The following is a 19,508-nucleotide window of genomic DNA, read 5'->3' on the forward strand; positions in this document are numbered from 1 at the left end:
AGAAATGACAAGAAAGTTGTATATAGATGGAGGAATAAATTATGATGTGGAAAACAAGGCAGGGGTTCAAATCCTGTCATCCCTACCTATTACTTCTCCTATGGGAAGTAACGAGGGATCAATTGAGATCGATTCAAATTGGACAAAATTCAGAGTTTCATTTTTCTATATGCATGCGGTACAAAAATCATCCTTTTCTTTACTGCTTTATCTCCCGAAAAGCGCTCTTAGTTCAGTTCGGTAGAACGTGTGTCTCCAAAACCCAATGTCGTAGGTTCAAATCCTACAGAGCGGGATTCTGTTCTTGTTATGTCGAATCCAAAAAAAAGAACTTATATAAATATAAGAAAATGAGACAGTAATGAGGTCCATATCGTCATCGTAATAAAAAGAAAGATCTGCAAGTTCTTTATGGGAGTCGGGGCTTTCTGATTTGAAGTTGCTGGAAAAGGACCTCTGTGATCGGTTGATCATTAGTCATTTTTTTAAGGTAAGTACGCGACGGTAGAAAGCATTTTTATTACTCCTGTTGAAGGAGGCAGTGGTCCAATTGGCTATTGAAGTCGGTGGATTCTGCCTAGAGTAATCTCTAAAATAGTGAAGCCAGTAGCAATGACTTTGTTTTCAAGCTACTGAAATGCACTTAAATGTTGAATTTGGATTAGCAAATTACACGAGTGATGCGGCGGCCATTAATATTTATCCCTTGAAATTCTTGTTTATATTCGTTGAACCAAGTTGGATCTGTGATACCAGGGTGGTGGCTTTAACAAATAAGCTCCAATTGATCCATTATTTGAGGTGGCCACCGGTGGTAGCCCTTAGGAAGTTCTTAACTGCACTAATTTACCTCTTATTTCTCTTACAAACCGCCTCCGTAGGGGCTTCAAGCGAGCACATTTCGATGTCAACGAAGGTACGCCCAATTAGGGATTGAATTCTCTTATAATTCAATCAAAAGAGCATAACATCTTAGCTAAATGTTTGACATAGCGTCCGATCCCGGTGAATTGGGTTAGTTAACCGCACCCTTTGGTGAAGAAGGGGGTATTCTTAGGCACTAGTTATTTTCTTATGTGTGGACTTCGACCTTACAAAGTATGAGTCCGTGCCTTCCTAAGTTGGTCCTGAATTTCCAATGAAGTTTTGATTTTCTCGAGGGACGTAGCAAACTGTTTGGTTGGCTCCGAGCATTCTAAAAATAGAGTCCTGCCTAGACAATGTTGATAACGGGAAATCTCTAACCTCCGTGGTGGGTGTGAAGAAGGGTACAGCTAGAAAGCGAGAGAATATCTTTATGGATATGAGTCTGAGGCAGAAGTCTCTGAATGCGGGCCTGACGAACCTTTTGTACCAACATCATCACGAGACTCTGTTCCTGTGGTAGATGACTCAATAGGCAGGGCCTAGAACCTCTAAAGAGGGTGTGACCGATCACCAGATCATGATCAAGAAGAGTCAAAGATGTCTTACTAGCGCGAGCAATCATCCAACTCTGGTGGTTTCTCAACCAGTGGGTACATTTTTGTTGCACATTGTGAGTTCATATTTTCTTTTCTAAGAAACAAAAGTTCGAGCAGATCCGTTCTAGCAGGTACAAGAACTCCCGTTCGGTAGGCGTCTGCTTTAGCAATGTCTTTGATCCTCGATCAACAATTTGAGGAAGACGAGACAGAAGCCTTTGGATGAAACCAATGAATCTTCCGATCCGAAAGACGAAGGGGCTAGGCGCTCACCTACTATCTACACATTTCCTCTTTGGCGTTGGCTCCACCAGTTTTGACTGCGAGTCGCTTTAGTTATCTCAAATCTTTGGCAGGAAGGGGCCAAGCCAAATAGTGCTCTTTAGAAGCGTAATCCGTGCTTGAAACTCCTTCGCTAGGATCCAAAAACCTATGCTTCCGCTCTTCCTCACCAGGCAATGCTTACTCTTCTCGATCAAGATTTTGGAGACTTTGAAGCTCAAGGACACGACAGCGCTTGAAACAAATGCTTTGTTTTGGCACCTTCATCTTCCTTTATAACATTAGTAAATTCGAGCTAATGGGACCAGTTTTGAATTGCCTAGAGGGTGGAGAAGTCACATCATCTGAGGTTTGTTGTGGGTTCAATTATGACCCCGGTCTAGAAGCCGGAGTGGTTGCACGTGTAAGTACATCATGTTACATATCTATTTTAAGCTAAGCTAAATGCCTAAAATAAACAACTTTCTATTAAGTGCGGCATCCTCTCTTCTGGGCGAGCCCTATCGATGATTTCATTATGTACAATGTGAAACCTGAAATACCAACGGTAGTTTCCAAGTGCCATCTCTATTCGACTCCCATGCTTATTCTTGAACGCTTGAAGGGGAAGTCCGGGCTGGGTCAGCTAAAGGCGGAGCCGGGCGGGACATGGTATTTAGCTCTCTATGTGCTATTAGCTTAAGCTTATCACTCTAGCTTATTACCCTAGGCAGAGGGGGTAGGGGAGCATCACTAGAGAGTCTCCGTACCTGGTACAAGATCCTGGCTTATATAAATTCATTCAAGGTTATGGCTGAACTGGTCTCACCGCTTCCTTCCTCAATGCTAGCAGGACCCTTGCTTTCCATTGCCTTTCGAAGGGGACCGACCATATGCATACTTCTTTTTGTACAACTTTGCTCTGTTGGAGCCTTTGCAATAAGAAAGTGGATTAGGAGAGAGAGCTCGCAGACGATGTTCCCTTCCTTCTATATATCCATATATCTATCGCCCCCGGGCACTCCAGAGCCAGTGTGACATTCTATCCGAAATGCATGCATCTCACATTAGGTAGCCATCCATGACCCCGTGTGTGTTTCCCAATTGCTCATCCAAACCATCATTTCTTTCTTCCATCCCGGAACGGAGATCTGACCCAAGGAAGGAATTGCCTTCTTTCTCATGCCAACCAGATGGATGCGGCCCAGAGCTGAGTGAATTCCCTCTGGGTGAGCGCTATGGAGATAGGCCAGGATCAATGAAAATAACCGAGATTGATCGGTATCCATCGCTCAGAGAGCTGCTTTCTCCCCGATATCTGTATCTGCTTTCGGACGGCCAAACAAGAAAGAAGAAGGAAACTTCCATTTCGCATAGCTGCTAAAGTAGTAGTTTTTGTCAAATCATACTTCTGACCAATAGTATCAGTGGCTTTATGCGTCCGCAACCTAGTTTTGTATCTGCATAGTGAAGGAAAGAAAGAAGCATGTTAAGGTGACTTGAGGGAAAGACTGATCCTGATAGACAAGAATGGTATGGTTGGATTGCCAGTGAATAAGCAGCAAGGCTAAAGCAGGGATTGGATTTACTTCTTCTATTGTCAGTAGCATCATTTCCCTTCCACCCTCTCAAGAACTTCCTGAAGCCCTGAGACACTTGTTGCCAATAGTCTGGAATGGAACATTTGCAACAGTTCTTGTAGGCCATTTCTGTAACAGCATATCTCTAAACCCTTCTTGCGGATGGTTCAAAACGAAACTTAGCGGCAGCCCCTATCTTCCCCATTTTCTATAAGTAAAGGACAATGATCTGACCCAGCTTGCAAGAGGGATAGTAAAACTTAGGAAATAAATCCTCATAAGTTGAAGAAACCAGAACTCTATCCAAAACTTCTCTCACTGGCCTGTCTTGTTTGTTAGTCCAGGCCACCAACCCTTCTTAGTTCCTGTAGTTCATTTTCAGATATGAAAGCATTAAAAGCTTCCATCCTATTAATATGTATTCTGCCATTGTTTCATGAGCAAATCTGATCATGTCCCGCAAAGGTAGATCAACACTCTGCACAAAGTTAGTGAGCTCTGACAAAAACATAGCTCTTAAATTTGGTTGGACCATAAACATCCACCCAAGAACAATTATCACAAAGCCTCTATACTCAAACACCATGGAGAAATTGACCCTCCCCAATGAGGTCTGCATCCATGACATCCAGATTGACTCCAATAAGCATTCCACCTTTACTGCCACTGGCTGGCTTGCAAAACCACTTGAAAAGCTTTCTTCCACCAATTGCCATTAACTCTTTATCTGAGAACTGTTCTCTCTTAGTTTCTTGCACACAAACTATGTCCACCCACTCTATCACTTCAGAAGGTTGCCCCCTTCTACCTGGCCAGGCCCCTCACATTCAAGATTAGTGTCTTCATGGCGGTATCTGTTTTTTGTTATGCATCCTCTTAGCTCTGCTCGTAGTGTTCTTGTCACCAACTGGTATACAAGTATTGTGATTATCTAACTCTTCAACAATCTGAGTAATATCCTCATTCTCTAAATCAGAGCTTAACTCGATACTAGAAGACTGCTCCTTCTCATGAGCAGCTAACTTCTTTTTCTGAGCAGCTTCATAAAGCAATGCTTGAGCAAGTTCTCTTGCTTTAATAGAATTTATAGACCTGTCAATTTCCTCCTACGTACTGCCCAACACTAGACCACTATCTACAGAAGATTTTACTAGACTAGCAGAATCAATGGAATTGCAAATAGCATATCTGTTAGTAGAAGACATACCTAGTTCATCAAGATTCTTGCGTGAAGCCATCCTTTTTGCACGTTGCTGAATAGGCATGCCATCCTTCGGGATCCTATCCTAGCACTTGTCCTCGTTGCTTTAATTCTTGTGTTTGCACCTCATTGAACTTCTCTTGTTCTTTGGTCATTCCAGAAAAAACATCCATACCTTAATAATAGGGGCTTGTGTATAAAGGAAAGCAGCAAACCGGTCAAAGGCGAAGCTGTTCTATCTCAACTCTCTGACTTGAAGGAAGATGTGGCGGATCTCAAGGCTGGCTCTATTCCAAGTACAAGTTCTGAGGTGAAATGCGTTGATGTGGCCAATCGATATACAGTATAGTTGAATGGTTCGACAAGTTCACATGCCGGAGCTACCTGTTCTCCGCGATTCAATTGGTTCTTCTGCCTTGCCTTCTTATCTATCGGTCCCAAGGTCAAAGAAATAGGTTCAGTGGTTCTACCTCCCAAAGGTTAAAGAAAGACATCGGTATTAAGACCACTCCCTCCGGATGATGATATGTCCCAACCATCTATAGCCCATGGTTCATTACTCGGGAATTCGGAGAGGTCAGATGAGATAGATGGGTGTGTTCAAAATGGAATGATCCCCTTTTCTCATGTTTGCATTTTTGTTGTCCACAAACAAATAAAGAGTCCGAAAAGATGTACGCATAACAGACTCAGTACCTAGGTCAATGGGTTCAGTGGAGAATTGTGTTACTGTAATAGCGAAGGTATCTATGAAATGCAGTACCAAGGTCAATGAAATTGAAAGGCACCTCTGACAACAGAATCAAAATGGATTTGGCGGCTATAGACAACTCAGAGGGGTTTTCATAAAGAGAAGCTTTCGCGTAGTACACCTATTTTTCTATAGAAGTGAATGGCTCCTTAGTTGGCTAGTCTGATCAATCGGCAGGCTCAGCCTCTACTCGTATTCTGATATAGAAAGAAAAGAACCGAACTCGTGGAGGGTGAAAGAAGAATCTAAAGTTGATACTCTGCCAAGGGATCTGTCCACAACTGGTACTTCACATGCCTTAGAAGTATATTTGAATGAGAATGAATGAAATGAGCAAACGTTACTAGGAAGGTGAACTCGCTATCAAACTACTGCCTGCGCTAGGGGAAGCGCGAAAGAAAAACCTATTTCAAGCAAGATCTGATACCCTTGAAGGACTCCCAGGAATGAGAGAGCAAGTACAAGGACAATCTTATTTTCTAAGGATAGGCGGTATTCCATAATTAACATAGTTTGGTTAGAGTGGATTTGAAAAGCTACAGCAGATCGATAAGTTGCTAATTTAGCTAAGTCAACTCCACTATGGAATCTAGCTCTCCATAAGAGGGTATTCCCAATGAGACAAGTAGTTTATCGAAGGGACCCTCTGTCTGAAGATTGTAGTCCGGATTTCTCGGAATAGAATAATTGAATGAGCAGGTGCAGATGGTCAATCTCCATCTTGAAGCCGAGTCTCTCTGTCTTCTTATTTTATATAAAGATATAGAGAATAACTCGATCGATCGTAGAATGATTTCGTGATCTGATCTTCATTTGGGCGGCTTTCGCTCAATCTGTGGCTGTAGTGATAAGGCAAATCAAAGGGGTCAAAAAAGAAGATATAGAATTGTATCTAACGGGGTTCGCTCGCCCTCGCCTGTCACTATAGTGTGTCAAGTTTCTCTCTTTCCAATCGGGATTTTTTAGGTGTGAAGTGAAGTTCACCAGAAACGCTAGCTATATGCTTAACACAGGGTAGGGGAATGCTATTTCTGTAAGATTTGGGTAATTTGTTTTGTAGAAGGACTCACTTGACCAACGCTTGCACTTGTTTGTGTTAATGAATCCAGCAAGACTCTAATATGATTTCTAAGGATTTGAAGAACGGCGTGTACATGTTTCATTTCACCTAATCCATCATTTGAGGAGTGGGTATGAGGGCTTCTTTCACTATTTCCCTAAGTTCAAAAGTGAATGTGGAAACGTTGTCTATGGTCTGGTTATAGCATCCCCTTTCTCAATTCCTTTCTGGTCAATAAGGATGGTTATAGCCAGCTTAGAAGGGAATTCTAAATGTAAGAAGTTGCTGGATGGTTTGCTCCAATGAAGAGGTATACCTAGGTAGGAGGGAGGGAGCTTTCCCACTTTGCAGACGAGTAGTTCTGCCGCTCCGCGTTGGATAGGAAAGGGGTGGAGAAGGTTCATTTATCAGGAATCTACTTGTTGCATAATGCACATGCCACAAACGATAAAGTGGAAGCACACTCAGATGAAGAGGAAGGTGAATTGATCAATAATCCCATGTCTTTTTTTGCTGAGAAATCTTGGATCAAGACATACAAGGCAGCATTGGTCAAACATAGGACTACCTAGGCTAGGTCATTCATTGCTTGGTCCGTTATATTCGTTTTGTCTTCTAGTTCTCCACAGGGACTTCCTACTACTCCGCCGAATCTCTCATCTGAGAAAGTAGGTCACCTGGGTCGGGTAAAGCAGCGTAGATAAGGCTGGAGTTTATGAACAAGTTGATGTCTACTAGGGCATTGACCGTACAAGCACGTAAGTATAGGGCTCGGCTAGGAATTCGTTTATGCTTATATTTATAAGCTTTCTTCTCACTAGGTAGGGCGGGCAGTTGGTCTTATTGCCCTGCATCATATGAGAAGGAGTTCTTCCACGAAATAGAGGTCATCTATGATCTTTGTGGCATTGATGGATAGTACTGGTCTGTTGTCAACAAATAGACTGGCTAGGTCACAGTCTGCTAAGTCTACTAGTGGGATATGAATATGCATTAGTAGTAGTTATTGCTGCCGGATTGGTATTAACAGTTGGTCAAGTCTAACGTAACGTTTTTTAAGTAGAAGGATAGGGCATTAATTACTTGGGGTCGATAGGTACACCTTTATAATAAATTATTAGCACAAAGCTCTCATCTCACTTTTCATAGGTAGGCGAAAACTCTATAGTGATAGTGTAGTGTATATTGGCTTGGATTCTTTCTATTGTTACGGGAAAGGCATATCACCACCCAGTTCTTCTTCGTCTTAATTAATAACTCCTTCCTGAACTTCAAAGTACGATAGAAACTTACTTATATCTCGTAGGAAAACTAGAGAATGAGCCATCTCCATCTCGTAGAGAAACTAGAGAGGTGTTGGGCGCAGCTGAAAGGAAATCCAAGAAGATTCCATGAAAGGCTAGCACGATTAGGATCCTTTGTAGGGTTTATCTCGGAAGAGAAGGCTATGAAGCGAACATCTCTTCTTTGGGAGAGAGGGGAGGTTCTATGCAGGACACTTAACCCGTGCCGGAGGACTGCACACAGCTGGTGCAACCTCGTGTGGTACATTTTACATGTTCTTACAAGTCCGATGGTACAGTTGACCTAGTATCGAATTATTATAGATTACGTTGGCAGCCATTGCCCCCTGCATGTCGTCTGACACGACTGAAACGAAACTTTACACCCCCTAGCAGCCCCCTGTCGGCATCGAAAACGGAGGGAAGTGCGCGTGCTGATGTTTAATCATGCGACGCCAATGATGTAAGCGCGGGCCCGCAGGTGCAGACAGGTTCGTCGGGGGCAAGCTTCAGAGGTGGGGGTACGATTGTGGAAGATCGCGTGGAGGCAGGGGTTGGAGATGTGATGCAAGGGTGCGGGGAATTGGGTGGAAGGACATTCGTTAATGTGGAGTCAGGACGGGCGTGAGGCAAGAAGTGGAGGGAAGTGGGATCTAGATTAGAAGAGATAAATACGATATTCCTGATACCCGCGGACGATCCCTATCCTAGCTTGGCAATCCCTTGAAAATGCAATGCATTTTCCCTTGAGATGAAATTGCTTTTTCGGTGGCAACTAAAAAAACTCTCAAATCAACTGACGCATATTCCCTTGCTTCTGTTAACTACGCATATCTCCTGTTTCTATACTTGCTAGCTAGCAACCTCTTATCACACAGAAAGCGTGACATGAATGCATACCCCCGTGTATACAACTCCTTACTATCTCTAATATACCGTTGCTTGTTCGGCGCATAGACCTATTATTATTATCGGTCAGGCTTTCCTTTTGGCAGGTGATTACTATATATAATATAGCGGGCTTTCCCTTATCCGTTCGCTTAGGTATCTGACTGTGTAGCGTAGTTCGCCGATTCCTGGGGCCGGCACGGCACAACCGGATCCCCATCCTTAGCCAAAGTCCGTACTTTACCCCGTTCCTGATCCCCAATGCCAGGGTTGAATAGTAGCCAGCCATGAGATCTATACTTTATCCATTGGTCAAGTAGCATAATTGTTTACCAGGTCTTTCTTCTTGGATAGATATGGCCCTACCTTCCTCTTGAGGAATCCGTTCAAGATGCCCTGGCTACACTGACTGGACTATGCTGTGCGCTTTCGAGAAGATTCACACTACTGGCGAAAGGAAGCGGATAAGCTTATCACGAACGGCGCATCCTAGGACAGATAAATATGTATCATCCCTTTTGGAGATGACTACACTACTGGAGAAAGAATCCATAAAATACTAGTGTGTTCAATTGGAAGATCATAAGTAGGACGGATAATATCCAAAGACACCAGTCCATCCAATTCCCTAAACTTCAATCAAATCAAGAAGAAACTAAAGAAACCGCGGAAGAAAAGCAATGGTTGTTCGGGGATAGGTCCCGCAATGAAAGTATTAATAAATCGAAAGTAGATTGGCAAGAAAGAGCAGTTGGTCATCTCGGAAAGATAGATAAAGCTAAATCTAGGAAAGCGAGCTAGGAAACCCTAGATAGGAGCAATCCGTTCCACCACTCCTGAGAATTTAGGGCATAATCACCCGCGGAGCAACTGGGGTACTTAACACTGTAGTAGTACAATCGGTTGTCTTTCTCTATCCAATAACACGGCAAGAGGTGGACGGCAATGAAGTTGAGGGTAATGACAACAAACTAAATCCCAACACTTAATGCAAACGGCTCTGAATGGTCTAAAGATACGAATTATTCGACCGAGATGGGTTTACCTCACTCGTTTGTAGAAACACTTTTGAAAGAACAGACAAGATCCACCAGATAAAAAATTGGTACGCCACACACGGCTGCTCCGGCGAGCGATGGGGGCACGGGGGCGGTGTTTCTCGCAGTTCCTCGATGGCTAGGGGAACGGATAAATCCCCTTTCTAAATGACTTGATTATCCCTCGACTAGGAAACAAGAGTACTCTTTACCATAGGAAAGAAGCTAACTCTGAAAAAGAGAAATGGAATCATCGAGATAGGAGCTAGTTCCTGGATTGAGAGAGTTCTGCCTAATGCCTAAATTGGATGGTGGATCTTCAGCTTTAGCGAGTTCACTCGTAGAAATGTCCGTTTGATTGCTCCTCGGGTGCTTCCTTCTTTCAAATCTAGATTTCCTAGAATCATACCTTCATCCATTCTTGGCAAGCCTTCTTCTCTGATGGTATAGATGAAGACACCGGATCCCCATCCTTAGCCAAACCTTCAATTCAAGCTAGGGCAACAAAGGTTTCATCAAAAAGGGATGGATGGCCTCCACTCACAGATCCACTTTCTTTCGGGGCCATCAATACAATAGAATAGTTCTGTTCTTTAGCCGACGTTTTTCCTTGCCGTCTATATCCGAGCGGTTCCCTTTGGCATATTTCACTTGCTTTGCTACTATGGTACCTGCATTCTTGAAAGAAAAAGGGATGCATAGTTGCCCTTAGGAGACAGATGGTCCCATTTATCCATAGAATAGGTTCAAGAAGATGAGACGCATTGATGTTAATGAACTTGAGGTTGAAGTTCTAGTAAGCTTAAGCATAGGTTTAGGTGCACAAGTGGTATACCAAAATACTCGTTTAACTACTCCGCAATGGGACACCCTTCTCAAGGTGGGTCCCCTTTCGTACGACCTATTCTCTCTCTGAAAGTAGCAATAGAAGAAGGATAGCTTCATGAGTTCATTCTGACTCCTAGTTCGAAAGCTTTTCCTTCTGCTTGGGAACGATCTTATCCCGAGTCCTCTATGGAGTGAAGGAAGTGATGCCAATTCTACCGGATCCGGTACCCACTTAACAACAGATTCCATTTCTCTTGACCGATGGTGTTCTCCCACTGACTTGCTTAGGAAGAGGCTAGTTCGCGTGGACGCTGCCCTACGTGGTGTTGCTCGTTTTTAATGACTCTGAAAAGAGTTTACTAATGAATTCCAAAGGATTTAGGTATTTGACTAGCAGTCATCTTCATCAGGTCTAGATATTGCTGTGAATAAGTGTTCTTTCGCTTGAATCTATGGATTGGCTTAAGCAAGCATGGTATCTTTGGACCAGACCTCGAACATCTGCTTCTATAGGAGTTCATGTCTGTCAACATAACTAGTTTGACCCCCCTTCCTAAAGTATACATACAGCTCTTTTCTATTCTAATAATAAGTAAAGTGTCCCTCCTCCACCAGTCGATGAGCCTGCCTGAGAATCTACGCACTAAAGCCATACTGCAGGATTGCCCCCCATCATTCCAGCTTTAACTGCCTATTCGGCTTCAGCAGTGGGTTTCCAAAGGCGCTCTTCCCAGATAAAAACGGTTTTTATTCTATCCATAGGGACTTTTCCTCCAACTAGATTGAGCACGAAATCCAAGGACCTTGAGTGACCACAAAGCCGAAGGGCGAGAGCAAACGGATCAATCACTAGAGACAGCTTTGTTTGTTGATAACAAAGATAGCCTACCTTGACTTGAATTGAGATAAAGGAAAGGTAGTACATTGATATCGCTCCGCATTGAATTGAGAAAAAGCATTACCGGATTGTGGAGGATCAATAGACTCTGCCATCGATAGACAGAAAGACGCTTCAATTGCCCATTTCTCTCCGCTATTCTTCGCTTAGAAGGGCTTGACTTACTTAACTTACCGCTTTCCCGAAACTAGCTAAAAAAGGGTCAGGTATACCTGCCTGATGAGATAGGGTTTTTTCTAAAGCGGGAGCTGCTGTCGGTATGGGCAATTTCTTAAGTTCTTTGATTGATTCCATCCCCGAGTGCTACCAAAGTTCCTCTAATTCCTCAGCCAGATATTTCCCTTGCCAGACTTTCCCGATAGCGGAATTGATAGATGTTACCACGGAGCGGTACCTAGCAACCTTCATTCCTGCTTTTCCGTCTTGCCTTTGCTACTTGAGAGCTGGCAGTTTTGTACCCCACATGAAAGTCTCCCAGAGGGAAGTTTTGTAAAAGGTTCCTAAGACACAGCATGGAAGAGTCAAAATATTCAGAAGCGAGGTCCAAGAATGAAGAAGGGGTAGAATTACTGAATGAATACGAGCTGTGGCTAATACCTGAGGCATAAAAGACGCATTTTCTACGGGATCCCGAAACCACCAGCCACCCTGACCTAATTCATGATGAGCCCACCAACTTCCTGGTGAGATGCCTATGGTTAAAAACAACCGACATGTCAAGATCCAAATTCGAATTGGTTCCTGGTCCTGGTCAGAGACCACCGTGTTCGCGCCGGCGGTCCAACAAAGAGGCGAAGTAGTGGTGTCTTTCTTTCCATTACGAACGACACGCTTCGCCTGCTCCCTCCCCGTGTCCATTAGCGCTCCTGTCCAGAGTGAAGAGAAGGCAAAAAAGCGCCGTCGAAGTAGCATGAGCAGGCTTCTATTGCTACGCAACAATAGAGCAGGCGCGTCGCCCACAAAATGTTTGAATGATCGGGTAAAGAGCGAGCTTCTTATATGGGATCCGACGCATCCAGCAGAGCGAAGCAGCGTTCCATTCTTTTCGGTGGCATCCTTCCGCATTGGCGGCGAGTGGAGTGCCACAATCCCATTCATCATTTTTGATCTACATAACCCAAAGCCCATAGCACTAGCGACATCTCCGGCATAAATGCAAGGAGGATGTATAGCTGATATAGGATCTTGTGGAACTGGATTTGATTCTGCAAGCGGTTCGGTACGAACGAAGAATTTTCGAACAAAAGGATCGGAACTCGCTGATAGGAAAGGAGAGAAAAACAAAGCAATGCCAAGAGCTCCGTCAATCTGCTGTTCATTGATAGACGAAGCTCTCTCTTTTTCATCTCGTGCCAGATGTAACAAAAGATTAGTCCTTTTTCCTTCTCGCGAACCACGGGAGCGCCCAGCGCCCAGAAGAGCAAAGCTCATTTTGAAAAAAGGGTCAAGCGGCGCATTAAAAAGGGCTGGCCCGTTAAAAGGACGCTTACTTTGCGAGCGAAGTTCAGAATCAACAAGGGTTCTCCGAACAAAGGGAGTGTACAACTGGGGTGCAGCCCGACTTTTTTGTTGGAGAGATAGAATGGAGTTCTTCACAAAGTTCGAGACAAAGGAAAAAAATCAAAGTTTCTCTGTAGCCTCTTCGTTTTGAGACATTATGGCTTTGGGGTCGACCCCGGTAACAAAAAAGGAATCCATAAAAACTTGGGATCCAACACCATGATAAAATACTACCCTCATGATTAGACCATATCCCTGAGATATGATAAAAAAGGTGCATTAGCGGTTAATACGTTGTAATTAGATAAGTTATTTGGAATATGACGGAACGAAAGACCAAGGAAAGGAAGAAGAATGCACCAAAATGCAAGTGTTGCACCAAACGCTGGTGGTTGTTTCTTGTTGTAAGTGAATGCAACAAAAAGACCCGGAAATAACGAATAATGAGAAAATTCATTTATAGACATTTCGTGCTCATTTCCAAATTTATGCTTAGTTATTCCCATCATCCGGTAACCACAAGATGATTCCAATCTCCTTTTAGTAATAGATCTTTTTGATATGTCTCAGTCTCAGCGGCAAGGAAGAGAAAATGCATCGAGTCGTTTATCAAGAAAGTGGACGAGCATGGCGGTCCCTATATCTGTGAGGGCTGTACCACTTTTTTTCAAGTCAGCTTAAGAGGTTCAAAAGAGAAAGTCACTCTCCTTATTCTTGGCTAGTGGAATGGAAGCAAGACTCTTTCCTATCCACTTTGCCAAGGGGAGAGAACTAAAAGATAACTCAAGCTAGACAGAAAGGTGCAAAAGTCCACAGTTTCTTAAGGATCCTGGGCATGGCTTTTTCGAACTTAGTTGATTTCGCAAGAAGCAACTTGAAAAGCACAAAGACTACATCTAAACAAACCTTACGTCTTCGTTCGGCTCATTCTTGCTTATCTCACCCTATTTCCTTACTTTAGCTTAGAAGTAGGCATATGGGAAGTTACACAAAGATGACTTATCGGTTGGCCTAAGCTTAATCGATTCCATTCTTTCCAATATCATATACGCCTAGTGAAATGCATCTATCTCCTCTCCTCCCCTTCTTTCTTTTTATCCATTTTATATACCTAGTCGAAGACTACTTCAGATTATAGGGCGGGCTTTTCTACCCATTGACCGGGACCGATCACTGTGTTTGACCGCTCTTGGTATTCATACCTTGGACTTTTTCGCTAGGAGCTGATCCATTCTTTAAGAGCTCTATACATAAAGAGAAGGCGTATTCACTTAAAGGACTGTGAAATCTACCCTATGCCCCGAAAAGTCTAGGCACCTAAATAAAGTAAAGATGGGATCCCTGACCAATAGATTAAGCTATCCAATGAGTTAGGAACCTTTTTTATTCCCCCTTCTCTTCTCCGCTTTGCTCGAGGGAATACGACGAGCACTATCTCTAGCATTCAGGTGGTCCTATCATCTCTATTTCCTCCCGACATTTCCTTCTCTAGTCAGGGAAGCCATAATCAGTCAGTAAGAAGTATATCTATAGGGAGTTTCTAATAAGAGAACTGGATGTGCGAAACTTGTGTCAAGAGGGCTGTAGAAAGGAGAAAAAGCATAGTTCAAACTAGCCTCATCACAAAAAAAAGCCCATGATGAAATGTCTTCTTTGAGGTGGCACAAAGACGAAAGTAATTAGTTCAACAAGGCCGATGATAGAAGGGTTGGGCCTAATTAATTGTTGTGGTATAGAGATGAATGAGAGGATGGAGATAGCGGTAGTCCTCCCATTAACTACTTCATTTTCATTTATGAATTTCATAGTAATAGAAATCCATGTCCTACCGAGACAGAATTTAAAACTTGCTATCCTCTTGCCTAATAGGCAAAGATTGACCTCTGTAGAAAGACTGATTCATTCGGATTGATATGAGGACCCAACTCCGTTGCATTGCCAGAATCCATGTTCCATATTTGAAGCGGGTTGACCTCTGTGCTTCTCTCATGGTACAATCCTCTTCCTGCTGAGCCCCCTTTCTCCTCGGTCCACAGAGAAAAAAATGTAGGACTGGTGCCGACAGTTCATCACGGAAGAAAGAACTCACAGAGCCGGGATCGGTAACTAATAGTACTACTAACTAATACTAATATATAGAAATAGATATCTAGAAATATAAATGAACTAATATATAGATAATCGAAATTGAAAAGAACTGTCTTTTCTGTATACTTTCCCCGTTCTATTGTTATCGCGGGTCTTATGCAATCGATCGGATCATATAGATATCCCTTCAACACAACATAGGTCATCGAAAAGATCTCGGATGACTCACCAAAGCACGAAAGTCAGTTAGAAAATGGATTCCTATTTGAAGAGTGCCTAACCACATGGATAAGCTCACATTAACCCGTCAATTTTGGATCCAATTCGGGATTTTTCTTGGGAAGTTTCGGGAAGAAATTGGAATGGAATAATATAGATTCATACAGAGGAAAAGGTTATCTATTGATGCAAACGCTGTACCTAGAGGATAGGGATAGAGGAAGAGGGAAAAATCGAAATGAAATAAATAAAGAATAAAGCCAAAAAAATAAGTCGAAGATAGAAGAGCCCAGATTCCAAATGAAGAAATGGAAACTCAAAAAGGATCCTTCTGATTCTCAAAGAATGAGGGGCAAGGGGATTGATACCGAGAAAGATTTCTTCTTATTATAAGACGTGATTTGATTTGCATATGTTTGGTAAAAGAACAATCTTGTCCTTTAATCATATCATAAATGGAAAGTGTTCAATTAGAACATGAAAACGTGACTCAATTGGTCTTAGTTAGTCTTCAGGACGGAGTGGAAGAAGGACGGAGACTCTCGAACGAGGAAAAGGATCCCTTCGAAAGAATTGACCGAGGAGTCGTATGAGGTGAAAATCTCATGTACGGTTCTGTAAAGGGACAGTAAGGGTGACTTATCTATCGACTTTTCCACTATCAACCCCAAAAAACCCAACTCTGCCTTACGTAAAGTTGCCAGAGTATGATTAACCTCTGGATTTGAAATCACTACTTATATACCTGGTATTGGCCATAATTTATTTCCATTTCCAAGTAAGATGAGCGGAGACGAGTTTATCAGCACCGATACCCCCACGCATCATGGTCGGTTCCCTCGGGGGTAGAAACTTAGCTTGGAGAAAGATCCCGTTGATCTTCGGGCTGGCCCGTGCCTATTGAAAGTATGGTGTCTCATAAATGCTTTGTTAATGCCTCTTATTCGTAGGATCGTTCCAAAGCGCGGCTGAGTTGACGTTGATATACAGGAGCTGTATTGCTGGAAGAGTAAAAAGAAGGGTCTGGCGGACCCTTCTTTCCTCTGATTTACCCCTACTGCTTATTAGCCTGTCGTATATAACAGATAAGAAGCAAGACAGAGAATTGAATAAGTAAAAATAAAGTCGTGTGTACCCTTTACCGAAAAGCAAATATGACAGATAGGGTACGACATATTGCTTATTCCTGATTGATCTAGTTGACGACAGTTGCCTTGTTGGACCGATTGTGGATTGGAATAGAAGTTTCTTATATACAAATATTCGTGTTTACTGATTTCTCATACTGGGAATGGAACTTGATGTAACCCATTGGAAACTCTCTTTGAGACTCATTATCTGTTATATACGACAGGCTAATTAAGTCCTTCAATTTCAGAAAGGAGTCTTTCCTTACTTCCTTACACAAAACTGTTATGTTGTTATGCTGCTCGTGCAATCAAAACTTAGAATAGAAGAAAAAGAGTTCCCTCGGGACCCATCCTCTTCTCCTTTGCTTGTGTGACTATCATGAGAAGAATTCCATTCCAAGAAGTCAAATAACAAGAAAAAGAAACGAGGTCAAGATTCGTTGTTACCAGTACCGACGAAATGGAGAAAGTGTCCTCCGGGAACGCAATCTACTATATTCGTTGGTGAAGCCAAAGAAGAGGATATCCCCTTTTTTGACCCATTGGTCTTCAGACCAGACCCATACCATAGCTACAAACACTTTTGAGTCGGAGGAGACTGGCCAGATCGCCTTCTTGAGGCTCTCTGGGCTTATCGGACGTCAATCTGTATAGCCACTGGTCCCCTTCTCCTTAGTCGTTGGCATGGACACCATTCTTCCCAGTTAACTCGACGATTCCTTCCCTGCGCGTTCTGCTCGACGATGATATGACTGATAATCAAAAGCGAGAGGCTCTGCTCTCGAAACTTGACCTCCTCGATTCGATCGATGGGGGAAAAAAAGGTTACGAGCGGCAGAGCACGCACAAGTCTATCAACGTCAACACAGCCACGCTTTGGACCGATCCTGCGAATAAGAGGCATTAACAAAGCATTTATGAGACACCATACTTTCAATAGGCAAGGGGCAAGGCGCGGACGACGAGAGGAGGCGCCGGGCGCGAGGTGGCAGCGAACGGCGATGGCGGGGCGGCGGCCGGAGGCGCGGACGGCGGCGGCACGCTCCGGCGCGGTGGCGGAGCTGGAGAGAGGAGGAGGCCGGGCTCGCGCGGGCGCACGCGGGCTGTGGTGGCGGCGACGGTTGGGCCCGCGGGGGGCGGCTCCGGGCTTCGGCGGGCCCGCGGTGGAGGCGCGGTGAGTGGGGCGGCCCGGGCGATGTGGCGCACCCCGATTGGACGAGGGCGATGGCGGGATTTGTTCGGCCGGACCGGACGTGTCCGGCGGCGCAGGGTGGAAGAAGGCTAGGGTTTACCCGCGAAAATGGAGGGAACACCTATTTATAGATTCTGGGAGTTAGGAGAGTCCAAATGAGGTGCGGTTTTCGGCCATGCAATCGTGATCGAACGGCCGAGAGGAGGGAGGAGGTTTGGATGGGTTGTGGGCCACATTGGAGGGGTGTTTGGCTGCAACACACACGAGGCCTTTACGGTTCCTCGGTTAACCGTTGGAGTATCAAACGAACTCCAAATGGCACGAAACATGACAGGTGGTCTATCGGTAGTGTACCAAGTCCACTTGGCAAATCTCGTCCGATCCAAGAACATTTAACACCCGCACATGAAAAGAGGCAAAAGGGGGCGTCGGAGGACATAGGAGTGTCGGATCGCAAAACGGACAATGGGTAAAATGCTTGGATGCATGAGACGAACACGTATGCAAATGAGATGCACATGATGACATGATATGAGATGCATGACATGGACAAAATGCAAAACAAAGACAAAACCCAACCACGAGGGAATATCATAACTTAGAGCTGAAAATGGCAAGAGTTGGAATATAAATATGGCAAGTTACATACGGGGCGTTACACATAACCCCAAAATGATAGCGGTAAATCAATAAGAGATATCATAGATCGCACCATATCTAATAAAGTGCGGTTACGACGTTCAGACACACCATTACGCTGTGGTGTTCCAGGTGGCGTGAGTTGCGAAACTATTCCGCATTGTTTCAAATGAAGACCAAACTCATAACTCAAATATTCACCTCCACGATCAGAACGTAGAAACTTAATTTTCTTGTTACTATGATTTTCCACTTCACTCTGAAATTCTTTGAACTTTTCAACTGTTTCAGACCTATGTTTCATCAAGTAGATATACCCATATCAGCTCAAATCATCTGTGAAGGTCAGAGAATAATGATACCTGCCGCGAGCATCAACACTCATCGGACCGCATACATCAGTATGTATTATTTCCAATAAGTCTGTTGCTCGCTCCATTGTTCCAGAGAACGAAGCCTTAGCCCATGAGGCATGGTTCGCAAGCATCAAGTGATTCATAATCAAGTTATTCCAAAATCCCATCAGCATGGAGTTTCTTCATGCGCTTTACACCAATATGACCTAAATGGTAGTGCCACAAATAAGTTGCACTATCATTATTAAACTTATATCTTTTGGCTTCAATACTATGAATATGTGTATCACTACTATCGAGATTCAATAAAAATAGACCACTCATCAAGGGTGCATGACTATAAAAGATATTACTCATATAAATAGAACAACTATTATTCTCTGATTTAAATGAATAATTGTCTCGCATCAAACAAGATCTTGATATAGTGTTCATGCTTAACGCTGGCACCAAATAACAATTATTCAGGTCTAAAACTAATCTCAAAGGAAGATGTAGAGGTAGCGTGTCGACCGCGATCACGTCGACTTTGGAATCATTTCCCACGCGCATCGTCACCTTGTCCTTAGCCAATCTATGCTTAATCCATAGCCCCTATTTATATTAGCAACAGGACCAGTATCAAATACCCAGGCGCTACTGTGAGCATTAGTAAGGTACACATCAATAACATGTGTTGGGGATATTATTACATAAACCGGCCAGGAGTGGCGGGGATAACTATATGATGATTACTATTTGAAGCCCAGGAAGACAAAGGATGATGGCGCTTCACGAAGGCTCGAGGCCCAAAGGCGGGTTAAGGCCTGTAGACATAAACCGACATTATCGTGTAACTTGTATTGTAAGATAGGAGGAATAGAGACTGAGTTGGACACGTTGATGATCCGGCCTCGGGACTCTATAAACCGACGGGCATCGACCTATCTATATAAAGGGACGACCCGACGGCCGTTTAGGGACGACAGACAACAACTCGAGAGCCAGGCAAAGCGGATTCGCTCCCTGGTCATCAAAACCCTAGCAATTCCATCACAAATGGAGTAGGCTTTTACCTTCATCGTAAGGGGCCGAACCAGTATAAAACTCTCGCGTCCTTTGTCTGCTTTAACCCCTTTAAGCTAACCCGTAGCG

General features: G+C 43.7%; 1 protein-coding gene and 1 non-coding gene across 2 annotated transcripts; both read left to right on the forward strand.

Moving 5' to 3' along the window:
• The first annotated feature begins 221 nt into the window (after positions 1 to 221).
• Positions 222 to 295, forward strand: TRNAW-CCA. The gene has a single exon. It is a non-coding gene; the product is annotated as a tRNA-Trp (tRNA).
• Positions 296 to 12,403: 12,108 nt separating this feature from the next.
• On the forward strand, positions 12,404 to 16,029 carry LOC119299303. The gene is made up of 2 exons (XM_037576540.1): positions 12,404 to 12,693; positions 16,008 to 16,029. Exons 1-2 carry the CDS (start codon positions 12,404 to 12,406, stop codon positions 16,027 to 16,029), a joined length of 312 nt encoding a protein of 103 aa, XP_037432437.1.
• The last annotated feature ends 3,479 nt before the right edge of the window (positions 16,030 to 19,508 follow it).

The sequence above is a fragment of the Triticum dicoccoides genome, chromosome 5A (assembly GCF_002162155.2).
Source record: "Triticum dicoccoides isolate Atlit2015 ecotype Zavitan chromosome 5A, WEW_v2.0, whole genome shotgun sequence".
Lineage (NCBI taxonomy): Eukaryota > Viridiplantae > Streptophyta > Magnoliopsida > Poales > Poaceae > Triticum > Triticum dicoccoides.